This window comes from Camarhynchus parvulus, chromosome 6, assembly GCF_901933205.1.
Source record: "Camarhynchus parvulus chromosome 6, STF_HiC, whole genome shotgun sequence".
Taxonomy (NCBI): domain Eukaryota; kingdom Metazoa; phylum Chordata; class Aves; order Passeriformes; family Thraupidae; genus Camarhynchus; species Camarhynchus parvulus.
The window spans coordinates 23774403-23794295 of NC_044576.1; the positions used below are offsets into that span (position 1 = coordinate 23774403).

The 19893-nt window shown below is 38.5% G+C and overlaps 2 protein-coding genes across 3 annotated transcripts in view; one reads left to right on the forward strand and one right to left on the reverse strand.

Moving 5' to 3' along the window:
• Nucleotides 1-460: 460 nt before the first annotated feature.
• SFR1 (SWI5 dependent homologous recombination repair protein 1) lies at nucleotides 461-4829 on the forward strand. Of its 2 annotated transcripts, XM_030951547.1 has the most exons (5): nucleotides 461-623; nucleotides 774-860; nucleotides 2247-2362; nucleotides 3463-3849; nucleotides 3970-4829. In XM_030951547.1, the coding sequence occupies exons 3-5, from the start codon at nucleotides 2267-2269 to the stop codon at nucleotides 4159-4161; spliced, it is 675 nt and encodes a 224-aa protein (XP_030807407.1). In that variant the 5' UTR covers nucleotides 461-623; nucleotides 774-860; nucleotides 2247-2266; the 3' UTR covers nucleotides 4162-4829. The 2 variants fall into 2 exon arrangements, with proteins under 2 accessions (XP_030807407.1, XP_030807406.1); XM_030951546.1 differs by having other exon boundaries at nucleotides 461-860.
• A 1403-nt stretch (nucleotides 4830-6232) lies between these two features.
• CFAP43 (cilia and flagella associated protein 43) overlaps nucleotides 6233-19893 on the reverse strand; it is a 42413-nt gene continuing 28752 nt past the window's right edge. Inside the window, exons 25-39 of the mRNA XM_030951755.1 lie at nucleotides 18790-18996; nucleotides 17527-17616; nucleotides 16725-16802; nucleotides 15779-15904; nucleotides 15108-15227; nucleotides 14920-15027; nucleotides 13623-13709; nucleotides 13228-13316; nucleotides 12657-12858; nucleotides 11770-11882; nucleotides 11147-11303; nucleotides 10136-10300; nucleotides 8085-8165; nucleotides 7031-7184; nucleotides 6233-6390 (exon numbers count right to left, since the gene is read on the reverse strand). Of these exons, the coding sequence (XP_030807615.1) occupies nucleotides 6233-6390; nucleotides 7031-7184; nucleotides 8085-8165; nucleotides 10136-10300; nucleotides 11147-11303; nucleotides 11770-11882; nucleotides 12657-12858; nucleotides 13228-13316; nucleotides 13623-13709; nucleotides 14920-15027; nucleotides 15108-15227; nucleotides 15779-15904; nucleotides 16725-16802; nucleotides 17527-17616; nucleotides 18790-18996 (1935 nt within the window). The remainder of the gene's footprint in view (nucleotides 6391-7030; nucleotides 7185-8084; nucleotides 8166-10135; nucleotides 10301-11146; nucleotides 11304-11769; nucleotides 11883-12656; nucleotides 12859-13227; nucleotides 13317-13622; nucleotides 13710-14919; nucleotides 15028-15107; nucleotides 15228-15778; nucleotides 15905-16724; nucleotides 16803-17526; nucleotides 17617-18789; nucleotides 18997-19893) is intronic.

Here is a 19893-nt window from a genome sequence, read left to right on the forward strand (position 1 = left end):
GAATTGGAACAGACTGCCCAAGGAGCTCCTGGAGTCACCACCCCTGGAAGTGTTTAAGACTGAACAATGGCATTTGGTGCCATGGTCTAGTTGACATGGTGGTGCTGGGTCATAGGTTGGATTCGATGATCTTTTCATCCTAACTGATTTTGTGAGGTGACATCTGACCTCGGCCCAGACCTCAAACATGGGTGGCGGGCCCACGCTGGCCTAAGAGACACAGCACCACCTGGCAAGCCCAGATGCAACACGAAAGCCTACGAGGCCCCAGGGGACGCTCCGCGTTTGCCACTCGCGGGACCGAGACCGGGACCGGAATCCCCCTAAGGCTCCGCGCCCGCCCCTCAGCCCCACAGCGCCTCCCGCCGCGCGCAGGCGCAAACAGCCCGTGCCGCCCGGGCACGCGCGGTGCGCACGCGCGGGGCCGCCCCTGCCCGGCAGCGGGAGCTTGAAGCGCTGAGGGGAGCGGGGGACGGAAGGGCGGTTCCGCCGGGTTCTTTCCTCTTTCTCCCGGCTCCTTTGGGGTTTGTCCTCCCCCAGGGGCCTCACTTTGCTCCTCAGCCCTGCGGGTCGGTGTTGTGGCTGCGTTTCTGGGGTGTAGCACCTCAGCACGAGCTTCACAGGTCTGTGGCCGAGCCTATGGTCTGCCCAGCGTTCATCCTGCTTCTCTGCGGGTGGAAAACTAGCAAGGCAAAGCTTTAGTGTTAATAGTATTGTGTTAATAGAGTGTTAAAAGTATTGAGTGTTAATAGAGCCTTTTGTTGTTGAGACAGTAAAAGGAGTGAGTGCCTTTATATGACGTAGCTATAAGCAAGAAAACAGAGGACGTAGTTACAGACTACTCAAAGTGCAAAAGTCAAGTAAGTACTGAAAAGCAAAATTGTCTTTTCCCCTTCTAACTCAAATTTTCTTGCCGGACAGAATTTTTTGTGTGGTGAACAGCATTACTGGTTGAGAATGCCAAGGATTCTTAGCCGAAGATACAGGAAAAGGATTTTAAGAGTGCAGGAGATGTGTGTGAATATGCTGCCAAGTAACAGCATTAGCAAACTAGTGGAAAAAGTATTAGTTATGGTCATTTAAAGACGAATTTGCAGAGAATCATAGGATTGCTTGGGTTTTTAAAGCTATCTCTTAGGCTTAAAATAATTTTGCTCCTTGGAAAGACTTACAACATATTTGTGATATACAGTGTGCATAAGAATGATGTTGCTTTTTCTAGGCTCTTCCTTAGAAAAATAAATAATAGTATTAAACCTCTATTATATTTAATGGATGCTGTGGGCTTCCTGTTTAATTGATAGATTGCTAAAATACCCAATTAACTAGACTCTTTGCTAAGGTCTGTGGTTTTTTTTAAATCAAGTACCATATGTTCAATTTTGAACAGCTGGGGAGGAATGTTGACTTCTAAGATAAATGAGGACCTCCATCCTTTGGTATCAAGCCAGGAAGACCAGGGTTGCTGGGCTATTAAGGTTCTGGCATACTGAAGCTTTGGCGGTTTTCACCTGTGAAGAGGCAGCCCCTTGTGCCGGCCCTCTGTTGCCTAGTTTTGGTTTGCAGGATTTTATTCTTGAGAGGCTTCTGTTTCAAAACTTGTAATTGCAATTTGCAGGTGAGTGGAGGTATAGCTGTTGATTTTCCAGCTGCATTCTGGTCATTAGTAGGTGGTTCACAATTGCTAAATGAAATTAAGCATTGCCAAATTGATTTGAAGTTGGTTCGTGCTGGGAGGTGTGACTTAACCATTTTAATTAAGGAGCCTTTCTGAGTGAGCTTGGGATGTTTCCTGTTAATCAAAACTTCCACCTGTATGAGTAATTACTTTTTTAAGCAGCACCCCCAGAAGGATCAAATGAGACTGGATTGTTTTCAGAGACCTGGATACCCAAGTATATTGTTCTATAGAAAAGATTAATTGTTTATATTTGTGGACAACAAAAACCATCCTGGCTCCACAGAGCTTTAGGAGTGAGGGAGATAATAATATATAAAATGGATAGTAAAGGATTTTGTGGCAGTTAGTAGTGTCATGCATCCTCTCAAAGAAAAGCTGTTTGCAAAGCAAGATGTTACTTAGCACATGAAACAGTTGTGTAACTTATGCAGATGTCCTTTTTGAACATGCCAGTTAGAAAATAAGCCTTAGAATTTAATATTAGAGCTTTTTACTCATTTCTGCAACCAAGGGCTCATTATAATCAGGTGACAATGACACCATAATTCATTCTGTCATTTAACAGAAACAGCTATTCATCTTGAGATGGAAGAGTCAGTGCTGGATAAATTGCCATCTTTGTGCAGTACTCCAAAGGATTCTGGGGCACCACCTGCACAGGGGACCAGTTCAGGGAAACAGGTATGAAAACGTCTTACTTTTCCAATAATATGATTGTTCATAGTAACAGAAATGCTTGTGAAATCATCCAGGAGTCAGAAGTCACTGAGATGCTGCTTGCTGGAAGGCTAGAGACAGGCACCTTACACCTCTAGCTAGGAGGCTGTGAAGGTAAGGAAGGCACCTGGGGTACTTTGCTGTGAAAATGCAGATGCTTGCTGTGAATACAAAGTGATGGAGCAACATAACCCAATGTCATACTAATAAATTTAAATACTATATAGGGTGTGGGGTGCATTTTTTTGCTTTTTTCTTTTAACCTGTCATCTTCAGTTTTCTCAAATCCTGGTTTTCTGTGTTGCTGTGCATGCAGGATGACTTTCTGTGACTTCTGCCTGAGTGGAACAAAGTACAATGCTTTCAGTTTGTATATTCTCCATAGTGCTGAGCTCTGCTTTGGTCTTATCCTGGGATGTGAAATGGTGATACTGTCACACTCAGCATCCAGATCTATGCAGGACAGGCCTGGTTTGAAAGTATTCCATAACTAATCCCTCACTCCAGTATTTTAGTGCATTTTTATAAATAAAAATGTTAGACACAGATTATAAAAAATAGTTATTTTGAAGAACAAAAAATCTTTTTAGATGGTTGTGAAGTATCTCAAAGCATGAACAGGTCAAAACCATACAGGTATTTCTAATATATTCTAGAATACAGAACATACCTCCATTAAACCCTTATCTCCATTAAACTAGAGGGGAAATTGATAGCATATTTCAACTTGGCTAATTTTATTCTATATTTCTTTTACACAAACACTAGATGAGTAAGTTTGCCTCAGTAGAATACAGGATTTTGTCTAAGAAAATATGGAGCTACACCTTTCCAGATCTTGCAGCTGTGTGTGCAAATACATGTGAGAGGAAGAAGTTGACTTTGTTCAAGTTTGTGAAGGCTATACAGAGAATTAGGAAGTCTGGCTTTACAATGATAGTTAAATATATTACACATTCTATGTAAATAATAATGATTGCTAAACAGTTATTTGAGATTTGATGGAAATTTAAGAATATTCTGACCGCCTGGGTTTTCTGAGTTTATTGATTTTGTTTTTTCAGCAAATGAGTGCAGCTCTGAGGGAACGATTAAGGAAAACAAGACGTTCATTTAATGCCAATTTTACAGTGGCAAAGCGGCTCAAAATAGACACTGAAGAAAAAGACACTGCTGGTGCTGCCACTGAATGCTTGCCAGAGACAAGTGCAGACTGTTCCAGGTTACAAGATGGTTCTGAAAACCTGGAAGGAAATGGCACTGGACATACATGTTTCAAAAGTCCCTCACAGGAGAGTGATCCCTGTGGATCAGCAGAGAATTTGGATGTGCTACAGATTGATCTTGGTCAGCAACAGTCCCTTGAAGAGAAAGTAAAGCTAGAGAAACAAGTGCAGGAGAAGGAAGAGCTGCTTCGTAGGCTCAAAATGGTGAAGATGTATCGATCCAAGGTGAGGCAGTACTCACTGGTGTTTACTGTGGTGCTTGTGTATTGTCTCAGTTTAAGGCATTTTGTAAGAATATCTGCTGTCAGCAGGTGAATACTCTTTTTCTGTCTGTCCCAATTTCAGAACAACCTGTCTGAGCTGCAGGCTTTGATAGTGAAGTGGAGGAGTAGCACCCAGCTGATGCTGTATGAGCTGCAATCGGCCTTTTCTGCAGATGGCAAGAAAGTGAGTCTCACTCAGCTCATCGACACTTTTGGGTTAGAAGACCAGTTACTGCACTACAGCAGAACAGAAGAAGATTTTGTAGATGCATAATCTACAGCTGCAGAGCTTTCTTTGCACCAACACAAAAGCAGAAAAGACTGAATAAATTCTGATTGTGTCAGAAGTGTTGGTCAGACAATGGACTTTATGCTTTGAGGTTAGGAGGTTTTCTCCAGAGATACTTGTAAAGCTGTGTGCATACATACAGTAGGCACTGTAAAAGGCATTACTTAATGGAAAAGAAATCAAACTGGTGATGTTTTGGAGAATCTGGCTTAATGACTTGGTCAGTGAATTTTTATTTAATAAAAATAAAGTCATCGTTTAACAGGTAGAAAGAAGTCAATTTTTTTATTAGTCTCTGCATGGTTACTTGTATTCAAATAACTCAAATTGTCAATTCTGTTTATGTTCAGATGGGGATGAGTGCAGTTTGTTTATAGATACACCCATTTTACATGTCTTCCTGGTGCTAATGACAGCATTTTGTGAGTTAAGTGAAGATAACTGATTTTCATGATGGTAATATTCCAGAGCTGAGATAAGATGTTTTCACTAGCTTTAACTCCTACTGAGGAAAACATGTCATAATGCAGTTGCTTTCAGGTTCTGGTCCAGACAGTCTCTGCAGAGCTGCTGTCTCATAAGCATTCTGCCACAGCCTGAGGTAATAGAAGGGAAGGCAAGAAAATTGAAACCAGCTTTCTATTCTACTACATCTAGAGCCAAGGTGTTTTCTCTCTTCAAATAAATAAGAAAAACAAGGCCTTGTTTAATGGGATTGCTTCAAATACAGCATCATAAAGCTGAATAAATCTTTACAATTCCATTTATTCTCCAACAAATGCCTTTTTTGAAAGTTGTTTTTATTTAACTTGAAATTGCTTTTTTTCATTATGGTACCTTTTGTTTTTTATTTGCCCTAAAATCACTGCTTCTCAAGTGTAACAATACATAAATCTTAATGACTATACAACTCTCCCTGCTAGGACTCTTGTTTTCTTACTGGTTATACCCTACCTTTTTTGTTTGCAGGTGCTATATCCTGTTACCTTTATAAGGGAGTAATTTCTTAGACAGCTCAAGAGAAAGAAAATCAAAGATCATACAGAACCTTTTAACCATTGGTAAGGCTCATTAGACTTCAGCCTGTACCTACAATTTGCTCTTAAGAATACTGACTCTTGCTGTCCAGGAAGAATTAATGCAGAACAGCCTTTATTGCAAATCACATTTTGAGTATTAAAGCACTGTTTCTGTGCCTTTTTAGGCATGTGCAAAAAGATGATGGTGCCTGGTGAAGAAGACAGTTATCTTCCCTGAAGTTGGAATGATGCTGCTTCTTTTTCAGCAGAAGACAAAAGGTCTTCTAGTGAAATGTAATTAGAATCCTTACAAATCCCAATTAGAGATGGCAAAGCAAAAAACATGTACAGGATCACAACTGACATAGTAGAATTTTAAGCTAAGATATCAAAGCTGTTGTTGCTCTCACAATGAAATGGGTTAAAATGTCATGTGACTTTTATGAAAGGAGGAGGATTGACCCACACCATGGAGCAGAGAAATAAAAAGCAGGGGGAATGCCCGAGAAGGTAGATCAGGCTCCAGCAGTAGTTAACTTTATCATGGGTTCTTTATTTTTCTTAGCTGTCGTGGAAGGAGCTGGCAGGAAAATACATTGCACCACAGTGTAAATGGGTGGAAGATGCCAGCAACTATTTCAGGAGGCCAGATGCTTCCAAACCTGGTTTTCCTGTGATTCTGCCCATGGCAGCAGCCACAGTTCCTGCTGGCTGTGGGTGATTATACCACAATAAGGCACAGCTGTCTTTGGGATGGGGCCAGCTTGCATACATGGCTGTTTTCTATAATGAGCTATATGGTTTATATAATAAAACCAGTAGAAATAAATCTCATCAACTGAAATATAACGGGGTTAAGATCAGGTGTAAAAAATACAAATCAGACAACTATGCATCTTTCAAATGGAAGTTATTTAAAGGAATTACAGAAGAAACAATTTGTGGAAAGAAAAGTTCAGGGAGAAGAATCAGCTGTCAAAACTCTTTTCCCTTAGATAAGACCATGTTATTATTAATCTATTATTAATCTCTGATTTTTAAATAATATGGAGTGTTCTTGGATTCCAACTTTCAAGTTCTGACTGAAGAACTGCAAGCTGTTTTTCCTGTTCCCTTATAAGGTTCCGTAGATATTTCTGCTTCACAATCTCTCGGTAACGCTGCCTTGTGATCTTTTCAGAAATATCCCGTGTGTCTGCAGAAAACAAAGTGTTAGTGTTAGCCTGTGCTCATAGGGGATGTAGTCCACATGGGACCTGTCCTGGGGTTATTCCAATTTCTGTATAAATAGGCAAGCATTTTAAAAAAGGCTCACAGTTGGGCTTAAGAGCCTTTATAGTACTGAATAAAGCAAAGTATTTCTAAAAGGCACTGGGCATGCTTTCTTTAGCTTCTAGCAAGTATCCACCGTGTTGCAAATCTGTGACTGTTTTCCACTAGTGGAAAGATCTCTGTAAGTTTTGCTAATAGTGAATACTACTCTTAGGTACACATTACTTTCTCTGTTCTCTTGGAAGGGTGGAAAGAAGCCCATTGAACAGCTCTTAGAAAAAAATGAAATCATTTGCCTAATGAAGTCATTATTGACTGTAATATTTTGACTTGAACATTTCCAGGAATTCAGCTAGCTTTGGTTACCAGAGCCACAAGAGTCTCCAGGTAACTCTTCAGTAACCATGGTAGGTTTTGGCAGGAAGGACTCTGCTCATTGTGTAAATACATAACAGACAGGCATTCCTTGTCCCTCAGCTGATGGTGGAGAACAGCACTGTCCAGCCTTGCAGTTATTTTCTGAATGTTCTTTGCTTGTGCCTTAAGTGCCTCACTGGACTCACCAGCTGCCTCGAAGATGTGCATCCTTTCTGACACAGAGACAAGCATTTCCTTCAGCTGCAGGCCGAGTTCGTAGTTCTCCTGCTCTTTCAGACGGATGCACTTCTTCAGCTCTCTGACTTTTTTCTGGTGGTTTTTCACATTCTTCTTGTGCAACTGTCCATTTTGAGATGAATAAAGCAAATATATGAGGTCATACAAAAACTGTTCAGACAAATTTATAATTAAAAAAAATTACAATTTTAAGCACTGTGTCACACCTTGATAAACTCTAATGTATGTTGAATTGACTAGTAGCACATGATAAGATTTACTTTGGAAAGTGTCTTTCACACATGGTTTCTCAGTTAATGGAGTTCTAATTTAAGGAGCAGCCAAGGAATAAAGAGGTATAGGTCAGGAAGAAAGAGATATTAAAGATAAAACTTGAAAGGCAAAGGGAGAAAAGGAAGTCACTGGAATCAGTGAGTTAAGGACATGCTCTAAGCTGCTGAAGCTGATGGATGGGCTGTAAAGGGACAAGATAAATACTAAAGCTCGAAGAGGAAGCTGATGCCAACTAGCACAACTTGGAGAAAATTCAGTGAAATCACTTTAAAAAAAAGACAGTCATAATTTGAATGATGAAATACATGAAGTAGCCAGCAAATCAGATTGTTGTGTCTCTTATTTTGAACACAAAGGGGAAGGATACTTTGAACAGGCTGGTGCTCCTGGAGAGAAACATTAAACACTGAAGATGGAAAGAATGCTTCATTAGAAATGGAGGAGTGACTTTTATAGGCAGTGCTGTGTAAGAAATGATTAGCACATCTGCATTCAGATGTTCAGGGTAGGAAAGTATTTAATTCTAGTAACAGAGCAAGAAGACAGGCTTCATCTCTGCAGCAATCCACGTGTGATGACTGCTTCCAAACACTAGAGAGCTGCTGCTGTAGACAGCACAGCTCAAGCTGAGGAAACTATTGAAAGCCAGATGGACAAATACATGATATATCTATATTTATATCTATATATCTATGTGTCTCTCAGATGTGGTGGTTCCCTTGGATTTACCTTATCCATGACGCTGAGGCTCTGCTCCATCCCTGCTAGGTGCTGAGCAATGTGGGTGTCGTAGTTATGCACAGTTAGGAACTGAAAAAGTAAAACCAGAAAGAAATGATCTTATGCCTGGTAATTCACAACAATTCCACCCTTCTATGAAGAACATCATACTATGTGGAACTCAAAACACTGGAATTCTGCAGTGGTAAAGCTTACTAGTGATCATAAATGGACCTTGTAAGGATATGCTTGGATGCTGTGGGAGTACTAGACTGTGCAGCTGTTAAAAAGGATGTTATCTATTATATATTTGTAATGGAAACAAGGGCCAAACAAGTTCGCTGAGGCTGTCAAAAAGCCCAAGCTATGCTTTTGCTTGTAATCTAAGCTAACATAGCTGGAGGCCTAAGACAGTCTGTCTTTAGGCTACAGAGGAAATTTATTATTTTCTGTCTAGTGGCTTCCTAATCATTTTTACTTCTGTTATTGTTCTATTTGCATAGCAGCTGACATATCAGTGAATTTATTGCTTTTTTTGCTTGAGCACACTGATACTAAAATACCTCTTTATCAAATGACAAATGGTAAACCCCATAATGTTTTATGGATCTTTAACAGCCAGTAGACAGGTTTCTGTAGATGTAGATTCATCCTTCCAGAGTACTGTCCCACCAAAGTGACAGGGAGAATCCTGTGGACTGTTCTAGTTACAGGAGGAGAAACAGGAAAGGCCCAGAAGAGGCTCCTTGCCTACAGGATTAAACTTCTTTCACTCACTGCTTCATTAACAGCCCTCATTCCAAATGGTCTCAAGTCCTTGCTCACACACATTTTTATAAGCCATCTTTCTTTCCATTCCTGTTGTTGGGGCATCTGTTACCTTGTCTTTCCCACTAACTCCATATTTCTAATCCAAAAGTGACCTAAGGCAATTCCCTCAGGGCATTCAAATTCTGATTAAACTGGTAAATGCCTTTACTATGGGCAGTTCAACTCTGAAGGGCAAGAGCTCTGCTCATCAGTTTACTGAATGGAGCTAATGGCAACACTGGTGATAAATTCACCACAAGAATTCTTCCATGCACTAAAATAACACCTCTTTGGAAAGCTGTTCTGGTGATTGGCGTTAGTCATGAAAGTCCTGTGGCTGTGATTCAGAACAAGCATTTTGTAGAGCAGCAATACAAATGAAGATTAGGCAAAACATATGTTTTGAATTTTCTTCTAATCCTTTGATTGAATGGCAATATCCTTACCTGCTGTCCAACACTTTCCTTTTCCTCTGTGCTTTATAGCTGTCCCCACTGCTGTATCTTCAGCCTACCCATCCTTCAACATCCCTTACTCCAAACCTTTATGCCACCCACATCATCAGCATATGACTGTAGGATTTCCCTACAGTTTTCAACATCCCATACTGCAATACCCCCAGGCTTTCCCTACAACTTTTCGTCTTCCTCCTTTCTTCTCCCAGTGGTATCCTTGGCCGTGTCCCACAACCTTTACCTCTTTCTCCTGGCCTGCCAGCTGGGCTTGTTGGAAGATGTGTAGGTGCTGACATGCTGGTGGCTGCCCCTCCTGCCTGCCGGGCAGGGCACAGCTCCCTGCTCTGCTGCTGGGCCAGCGAATGGCAGCGAGAGGGTGGGACCCGCTGAGGCTTCCGCAGGAACGCTCAGGCCCCAAGCAGGGCAAAGTTAAAAAATGTCTGTGCGATAGCAGCTGGGGGCACCTCAGGCTTCCACTTAAAAAGGACTGTTCGATTTAAGAGATCTGTTCCTTGTGGCTGCAAAATTCTGATTCCTTATTCAACGCCAATTTTGAAACACTAAGAGTTAGGACTAATTTTGCCTTAATTTAACACTCTAACATCCCAAAGAATTTCATCACTGCTCAATCTCATGAGTAAGACTTCCCTTTGAAAGCTGAATTGTTGACCTATTAGGAATCATGTTTCTCTGGTAATAAGAGATTTATGAGGTATAAATATAAATGATCTTTCTTAAAGGTGTAGGCAGTATAAATTTCTGCATTTGAAATATAAATCAGAAAAAGCAACTCACTAGCTGGCAATCTTTTGAAATTGGTAGGATTACAATATCCCGAGCCTTCTCTTTCAGATCTTGTATCTGCATTTTCATTTTCTTGTGTTCCCATTCCAGCTGTATTATCCCTTTAGAGAAGTCCTTAAATTCTACCATGGCAGTAATTTTTTTTTCTCCTTGAGCCTAAAAAAATAGATCAATCTTAATTAACACACTTAACAGATTATGGAATAATTGTTTGCAACAAGATGGGCAAGTTTCCAAAGTCATAATTTTAGTCAATTAAACATGCTATACTGCATGCCTCTTGCCAGACTTTACTCCAGATGGTTATCTTTTAAGGAAGTTCGTTCTGTTTTATGCTCTGTGTCACAGCTTTAGATCACAGAAATAGATGAAGAAAATGACAACTAAGCTCTCCCTCCATCTATCTATCTTACATAACAATGGAAAGGTATTTTAGGTGTACAAAATACAAGCTTGCTCTGTTTAAGGTATTTTGCATATGTTACTGAAGGCTTTGTGCAGTATCAGTAAAAGACAATTTTTGTACAGGTAGAATGCCTTAAAAAAGAACATTTCATGAGGGTATGAAAAACTGTTTTAAGTATCATCACCAATTTCACCTTACATAAGAAACTATGAATTTTTAAATTTAATGTGAACCACTATTTGAATGCTTCTTAACATGGCAGTAAGTTTGCCTCAAGGGAATTTTTGGACTGGTGCCCATGATATTAGCATTTTCTAGTTACAATGTATGTGTAAGTGATGGTGTGTCTAAAGACTGTCACCATTTCATTGACCTGAACTGTATTGATCAAACATCAAGAAAGCAGTCTGCACTGCAATCTCTACATCGTGAGAAGAGACATTAGAGAATGCTTAATAGCTTCTAGATTACAATTGAGCCTGCTGGTGTGTTGTAATGAATTGAAACTAGATGCCAGACTGGAGAAAAAGCTGAGCCCCTGAAGGACAATACATTTGTTTAGGAAGCTTAAATATCCTCTAGATAATGTAAATTACCGCAACAGTGCGATTCAGTTCCTCAACAATGCTCCTATCAATGAGAACAGCATCACTGTACTCTGGGATCTGAGTACTATCCAATTCCACCTGTCCTTGTTTTAGCAAAAACTGGACAATCAAATTCTGCTGAAGCTTCATCTTTTCCTCCTTCAGCCTAAGATGGCAAAAAACAAAAACAGTGTTTAGTGATTTCAACAGGATTACAGAAATCCTCCCATGATTCCCAATGTTTATATTTATTACTGGCAGGTGGTATGTTCATGTAGGGCTTACTCTTTTCCAGACTCTGTCTTCTGTTTGCTGCTGAAGTGACTACAAAATCTGGAACTTATGGTATATATATACATAAAGTTTTCAAGCACTGGATTCAGTTTAACATACACTAGCAATGTTCTGGGGAAAATGTCATTAACTGAAATGAAATCTTAATATCAATTGGAAAGAAAACAGAAGAGACTTCCAGCCAGGGTCCATTTTCCTTTATATTTTACTTTGGAATTTATGAAACCTAGATAAAAGAGTGCAGAATAACAGAAGTGAATAATTTTGTTTGTAACTTTTGGTTCTGTGTTAGTGGAGTATTAAAGATCAGCTGAACATAGGAAAAGATAAAAAATTACCAAGTGAGTTCTTGGAAAGTTTTCTCCAATTCTGACTTCATCTTATCATTTTCCTCTGTTCTTCTATGGAGACAGGCCTGCATCTCTGCCAGTGCTAGGGCCTTCCATTTCACCTAGGCAAGCAACATTGTGACATTCCCAAGCTTTTCAACTTTGTCCGTATGTCAGGGCAAGCTTCTTTGAGGACAGAAAAGCCAAGTTCTTAAGAAGATATCTTTATATATAAATATGCAGCCCAGTATTTTGAGAATCTCAGTACAGCATATAAGACATAAAGGTTAAGCCTTATACTGTGCTCAGGAAATTATTCGTTCATATATAAATATTCATGTGGAGGGAAATCATATTTTCTTCTCTTTTGGTCAAATTTCATGTATATCTGTCTCTGGATAATTCAGATTTATTCATTCATGCTTTTATAATTAACAAATACATCTCCAGAACCATCTTTTGTTAAGAATTGCTCTTTATAGTCTAGAAAATATTGGAATGCATTGGTGCAAGTGTAGAATGCTTATGGGAGAGGATGACTTCAACAGGTAATGGGAATCAAATACCTTATAGTTTTTTTTGGTATGGATAGAGAAAAGGAAAATGATGGGTTTTTATTTTTAATGAAACCATATCAAGGTCACAATCATTCTGATCAAATCCATCCATATTAATATGCTAATTTTTCCTCTGAAGAACTACAGCTAGAACTAGAGAACAGGTTTACCTGTTATTCTGAATTGAATGTAGCCAGAACAAACTTTCAAAGGCCAATGGAGTATATGTACCCTGCATTGTTATTTCACCACTAGCTTGACTCTACATGAGAACTCCACTAAAGTTTAAGACTCAAAAATATCAAGAAGTATATGGGCAAAATAAAGAATTTTACATACCAGCTCCTCACTCTCCATTTTATTTCTTCTAGCTAGACAAAAATGTTCCCACATAGACTGGTCTAAGCCACTAGGCATGTGCTCAGGACGATCCAGTTCATCCATGGCTTTCATTAAAAGGGAAACTGCACCTTGGTAATCCTCAGGTGATCCCTTCACATAGGGGTTAGCTGTGTCAAGGAGGATTTCTGTATCTGGGGTCCTAGAGCACACACAGAGCACAGACAGGATGTACTTTGTATTTTCTGTTACATAGCAGAAGGTCACAAAACACTAAGAATGTTTCATACTCTCGATCTCTTGCAAAAAGCAAGAGATAAGACTATACCAAATAAGAATATCGTCTTGGAACCTGATGATTGCTTAGATTGCATTTAAAATAGATTTTGTGGAGTAAATAAGGAAATGTATATTCAAAATAGCAATTTTTAGTGTGACAGGAAATTATCTATTGTTAACTATTCCATAAAAAGCAGGCAATACAATTTAGACTATTAGAATAAATAGTATTCTCATTCTTGACTCACAAGGAATATCAGTATGTAAATAATGGAATCAAAGGGGATCTTACTCTGGTCGATGTTTGTAAAGTTGTAAAAGCTCCTCAAAGAGATTGCCAGGTGTATGAGCAAACTGCTTCATAAAACCATGTTCCAGGTTCTGGGGGTGGGGAAGAAAGCTTTCTTGTTACCACAATATTATTTTTTAAAAAAGCATCAACTTGCCCATATCTTAGAAATACAGAATACAGTGCTTTTGCAAGTGCTCCCAAACATCACAGGAATCTGCACTATTTCATAAATTCTTCTATGCACACACTGTCCTTTACTGCCTAATTTCATTGATCAGTGAATTGGCCAGAATTCTTGCTTACAGAGCAGTACATTCTTCTCATTATGAAGATATAACATTAACTTTTAATGAAACTATGAATTCTGAAACTCCTTGTGTTTTCAGAAGTCTCACCTTCTCTTCATGTAATGCCTCTTTATAGGGGCCTGTGCAAGCCTCAACAGCATGTTTTGCAGCCAGGATTTTTCTTGCACCCTTGACCTATAGTAAAACCGAGAGATTTCAGGAATGAAAAAGCCAGCAGAAGCAGTGAATGGCTATTCACATACAGTGATGAAGCTCACACCTTCTTATTTCTAGAGATAACCTGGTGAGCTATTTTAAGTAACCATACAGTGCCTTCTTCAGTGGTCACTTACAGGTACTGCTAGAAGATGAAGAGCTGTAAAATTAAACTACCTGCTGCGTAAGAATGTAACAAATTTCAAAAGGCTTGTAAGAAATGCTTACAAGCCTTTTGAAACATTGAATGTAATTATGTATGTTGATATCTTTTTTTCTATAGAGATTTCTCTTTACTTTCATGTCATCTCAGGTAAGACCAGTCAAAAAATCCCAAATGTTGTTCAGTGGAGAGTTCTTAACTTTAGAATGCAATTTCCCCATTGTCATGGCAGAGTTCTGCTATGTATAAGGATACTAAAGTCATGTTTTATAGAGGCTGTTAAATGCTAATACTTTGCTGGGGAGACAGTTCTGTTGTATGACAAACTTCTTGTTGTGACAGTTTTTGACGGTTTCCATGGACCAAAAGTTGTACCAATGGGACCATTTAGAAAATGAGGGGGAAAAAAATTTGAAAATTGTAAGCTGATATACACTTGGCCTCAGATGGCTTTAAAACTAGTCCAGCCAATTCAGTGGTGGGGGCTAGATGCCCGTTTGGAATCCCTCCCTGCAGCTCACAAGGGGTTGCTGGCAGCTCCAAACACACACAGGCTGAGCAGGAGAGCTGACATGTGGAGGCAGCAGTATATTTATTATCTGAGGACTCATGAACAGCTCCATGAAGACAAAGTGGGCAAATGGGATAATATTGTCCCAAAAGCCAGAAGCAACCTGCAGACTACCACAGTAAGAGACTTGCAGTGAAACATAGAGCTACTGCTGTACTTTCAGCTTGATACCAGGTAGAAAAGAATATTCTTTGTAGCAAACAAATGGCAGCATGCCCTTCTGAATGCATGAAGCTTTACCAAAGATGAACTGAGCTAAGACCCTATCAAGAAAACCAGAGGTATTTATAATGTATGTCACCTGTACAAATTGAAAAAAAAAAAAGATTGTAAATTGTCAGAAAGTCCTTTATGGCAAGAGGCAAGATTTCGTTTTGGAAAGAACAGACTTCACATGAAACTGTACTTTAAACATTACATTACTCCTAACAACAGCATTCCAAATGACAACTTACTTTTTCTTTCTTCTTTTTCATAAGGAATTTATGAAGTCCAGCTTCTCTGGTGTCCAACTCTTCATCCAACAGTAAAGTGTAAATGAGATTGACTATTTTGAGTTCTTCCTGTGAAATGATTGTAATAAAAAAGTTTAAATTTCTGCTGCACAGAGGTACAGATGAAAAATTAATGCTTTTTGCAATACCTGGTAGATGACCATCTGTGATTTCAGTCTCTTTTCAGAGAGTTTGCGGACAATCTCATCAAAATTTTGTGTTGTTTCCTTGATGGAAGCTTCAATTTTGTTCCATTCATTTCTCAGAAACTGGGGAAGGCAAGGACAAGAGCAGCAATATTACATCTGGAGGAATAAGTAATTTTTTATGTCTCTCTCAATATATATCTATATATATGAGATGATGAAGAATGCACAATATAGAAATGTATAACTCAGCCAAAAAGCCACAGAAATTACTTGTTTGGAAAGAGAATTCTGCCAGGCTACAAAGTTATGTTGTTCCAATACCACTTTGAAGAATAAATATAATTTTATTATTTTTGTATGGCATCAGCAACTCTGGGAATGAACCTGAAAAACACATTTTAGAAATACTGGTACATTTGTGAAGGAAAGTTACCTTCTTAGGATATCACATCTTTTACAGGTTTTTGCCCATAGTAATTGTTATAAGTGGAGACTGCCTGATTCTGTCTGAGGTAGGATTTATTAAATATGCCATATGATCTTTGATGATAATTTATTCTTAGTTTATCCTATTTATTAGCATTCATTTTTAGAAGTTGTTTCTGAGAAAGACTGGAAGCTTTAGTCATGAGCACTGTGAACTAACCCATCTTTTCCTCATTTTAATTTACCTGTCTATAATCTTCTTTTTCTTCATTCAATTCATTGACTTTTTTTTCATATTCTTCAAATACTTTTTTTTCTTCTTCAGTCCAAAGATCCTCAGGTCTGGATAAAAAATCAGGTGGAGGAATATCCTGGAAGTATTGAAGAGTAAAATGCTTAAAAACAATATTAAGTCTGCATCAGCACACTAAGAAACTACAGCATGCACTACATTTAACAAAAGGTATTTCTTAGTAAGATTCAAGTCTTAATTCAAAGTAACATATATATTCTGTTGCTTTGGTCTGTTACTTGCACCAGTAATTTTACGTATATATATCATATATATATATATATATATATATATAGACTCACTGGCTTACAGGAATTCACTACTGGATCTTGCAAATTACAACAATTTGGTACTCAAAAACTACTGTCAGTGTGAGATACACCACATTTTCTGTTTCAGAACCCCAAACCTAACTCCATGCTCACGTAAGCTTCTATGTGGAGTCCTATTTTTCCAAAACAGATTGATTTCAGAGGACTGCTTGGGTCTGCCACACCCTTTTTCTGTGGCCCTCCTTCACATCTTTTCCTTTCTCTATTGCCGTAATATCTATATTTGGTAATTTAAATGAAACACACTGTTTTTCTGTAAGATCACAGCCTTCCCACATCAATACAGTTGTTATAATGGTAATATATTAGATGTACATTAAATAGATGATGTTCCTACAGTATTCCACTGGGATAGGAATAGGTGTTGATAGGAAATTCTACACAGGCAGTAGAATCTTGTACTATTTTTTGTGTATGCTCTCTTATGGAGTCTCTCTGGTCATAATGCAATTCTACAGTTCTCCAGCTTTCTTTGGTCACTGAGGTTGGAGATTTTTGCTGGTTGAATTTCACATTGCCAGAAGAGCCCACAGGTTTCCTAAAGGACATGGCAGAAACACATCTCACCATTTTCAAAATGTCTTCCCTCCTAAGTTCCAGTACTCCGCCCATCATGTCATCAAGAGCACGCAGTCGTTCATCATCCTGGGAAGAACCACAAAAAATACTTGAAAGTACAAAAGGAAATGTAGCAATTGCTAGTTTTGGGGATGATAACAGTGTTTACCTCTGGATTATTCAGCATGTAAAAGCAGATTGATGCTTTTTGGGGACATGTGTGGAACATGCTAAAAGTTTCAGTTTTTTCTGGTAAAGTTACTCATATGCCAAATAACTTACTGCCATTTTGGCAGTTTTGGAAAGAACACAGGCATAGGTTACTCCTGGCCAACTGACAAGCTATGACGAAGGAAGTTGTAATTCTGCATCTGTTTTGGGGCCAGAACCATCTTAGTTTTTTTACAGATGCATTTTGAAGCCAGAGGAAAGCACCACAGTCTTCTAGTCTGAACCATGGAGAACAGAGGCTGCTGAATCAACAAACACATATCAAGCAAGAAGACCTTGGTTGAGGAGTAACATGAATTTGGACATGTATCTACTTCCCAGCCACCTGATATGGTATTTTAAATTGCCCCTAAGCACATGTTTAAAAACTCTGAGTCTAACACTCTATCTATTCTTCCCCCAGCTGACCTATGTAGTTCTGATTGTAAATAACAATAATAATGAAGAGGCACATATCATCAACACCTACCAGTTTAGATTTATTCTCCTATACTACATTACTGGAATGTTTCAGTGCTGCAATGATTAAACAGCCTAAACAGAGACAATGGGGATGTAAAAGGGATGTTTCTTTACTTACTGTAGCACCAAGGCGTCTTTCCCTTTCAAGCTTAGCCAGCATTTCTGCCTGCTCTTTCTCCTCTTGAGTCATGTATTTCTCAGCTTTAATCTGAAGGCAGAAAATGAAGAAGTTTGTATCAGGGTTCTTTTCTCCAAATGTGATCACAGGGACTAAGAATCTTTGGAAAAATGGTAGTCCTGGTTTTGGCTGGGATGGAGTTAATTTTCTTCCAAGTAGCTGGTGTACAGTGCATCCCACAGCCTGGGGGTTGCTATGTTGGTGGTGAGCAATTGTTTTTCATTTGCATCAATTGGGGTTTTTTAGGGTTTTATTCCTTTCTCTTTTCATTATTTTCCTCTTAATTACATTTATGATTATGTTTTAATTGCATTAATTACATTATGATTATCATTGTTGTCATTATTATTATATTTTATTTCAGTTATGAAACTGTTCTAATCTCAAACCATGAGTTTTGTCACTTTTACCCTTCCAATTGTTTCCCTCATCCTGATGAAAAGGGGCAGTGAGTGAGCAGCTGTGTGGTGCATAGTTGCTGACTGGGGTTAAACCATGACAGTGGTGTAATATAAATTCTCAATGTTTGCTGTATCTCTGCTCTATGACAGTATTCCTCAAGTTGAAAATTCTCCTTTCGAACAGCAACAGAAACTACATTTAAATATCCTAAAATATAAACCACCATCACTTTTGTTGCTATTAGTTGTCTTTTGTGTATGCCTTCTCTTAAAGTGGGATAACATGGACTGGTGAAAGAGCACAGAAAAATGGGAAAAGATTGATCACGAGCAGATAAGATCAGTGGAATTTATTGCATAAGAAAAACGCTTTTTCTTTGTAAATAATTAATTGAATTTATAAGTACATTACTAAGTATGCTCTAATACTTAGATTTTTAGTTTAAAACTACTTTGTTTCATAATGGCACTCAGAGAAAACAGACAAACCCTTAACTATGGAAGCAATTCCTGAAAGCCTGGTTTGAATGTCAGGAACAAAGAACTTTTATCTAATTTATGGGCATTTTGAAAACTTTTAACAGCAATAAATTAAGTTTGCATACATTTTTCATTTCAGATCGACTTATTCAGGCTTTTCTCCCTAAAAAGGAAAGGGAAGAAAATGGGCCAAAAAGATGATTTTAAGTATACAGACATATCTGCTTGAGGGTTTTTCAGTACTGACACAATGTGTGGAAATGACAAGAATTAGAAAGCTAGGTTTGAATGGGTCAAATACAAAGATGCATTTTTCAGACACCTCTGAATCCTGAACGGTGAGCACTCGCTCTGGCATCTCATCATCTGTAAGGACTGGCTCCCACAATTCCACTTGAAGGTCAAGCTGCTCCAAGATTTCTTGGATCTTTAGGTTTCTTTCTTTCACTCGTGCTATCTCCTGCTCCTTTTTTTGTACAACTATGTTAAATTCCTCATTAAAAGCAGCCTTCACGTTGTAAATGACATTCTGGAATACCAAAAAAGGAAACAGTACTGTTCAGGTCACATCCATCCATGTTTACATACTACTCCTCAAGCCATCAGAATCATGAATATATTTGTGTGTGTGACAAGGAAATAAATGGTAAAACCTTTTTGTGAAAATTGTAAGCATAGAGTTCAAGTTTGTTAAATGGACTTGGGTAGATGATGTCTTTTTTCTTTTCTTTTCCCTAGAAATTTTTATTCATTTTCTTCTACACATTTGGCATTTAAGAAATAGACTGAAAGGAACATGCTGCTTCCAAAGCTAGATAAAACATTAGGCTGTCCTGTATTTGCCTCTTTTTTGGCCCTCTCCAGGTGACAGAAGGAGAAGCTTCAAAGAAAAAAACATGTGCCCTGTAAATCTAGAGACTAAATCACAGCTGCAGGGAGACAGAGCAGAGGGTATACTTTCCTGATGCAACCTGCAGTTTCAATATGCTTACATCTAGGTAAAATGTGCCCAATAAACAAACAAACATTGGAAACTGTCTTTTTAAGAACACTTCAGACCTTACAATCATCTAAAAAAGCATGTATTCTTAGTGGATAAATTCTTCTTTTAGCATAAAGAATTTATCTCAACAAAGAAAAGCAGAAATTTAAAGAGGGTAAAGCGTATGTCTCTCTTAGTGTGTCAATTTACTAAAATGCATGGTGAAAAGGATACAGATACCCTGAAACTGGATAACCAATTTCATAAAATCTTGTTCTTGCACACCCAAACTGGCAAAGCCACAGCAGTTTGTGCATGTATCAGCTTTTGTCTCAGTTACTCAGAGACTGGTGCCATTCTCCATTGTTTAGTGTCAGTATGTCCAAAATCTAACAGTGGCTGTAACTGGTGTAAAAACCAACAGATACAAAAGTGTCACTGCAG

Coding starts and splice junctions, on each gene's coding strand:
- SFR1 (XM_030951546.1), top strand. CDS start 2,267: ATGGAAGAGTCAGTGCTGGATAAATTGCCATCTTTGTGCAGTACTCCA. Junction 2,363..3,462: donor GGACCAGTTCAGGGAAACAG/GTATGAAAACGT, acceptor TTGTTTTTTCAG/CAAATGAGTGCAGCTCTGAG. Junction 3,850..3,969: donor TGAAGATGTATCGATCCAAG/GTGAGGCAGTAC, acceptor TCCCAATTTCAG/AACAACCTGTCTGAGCTGCA.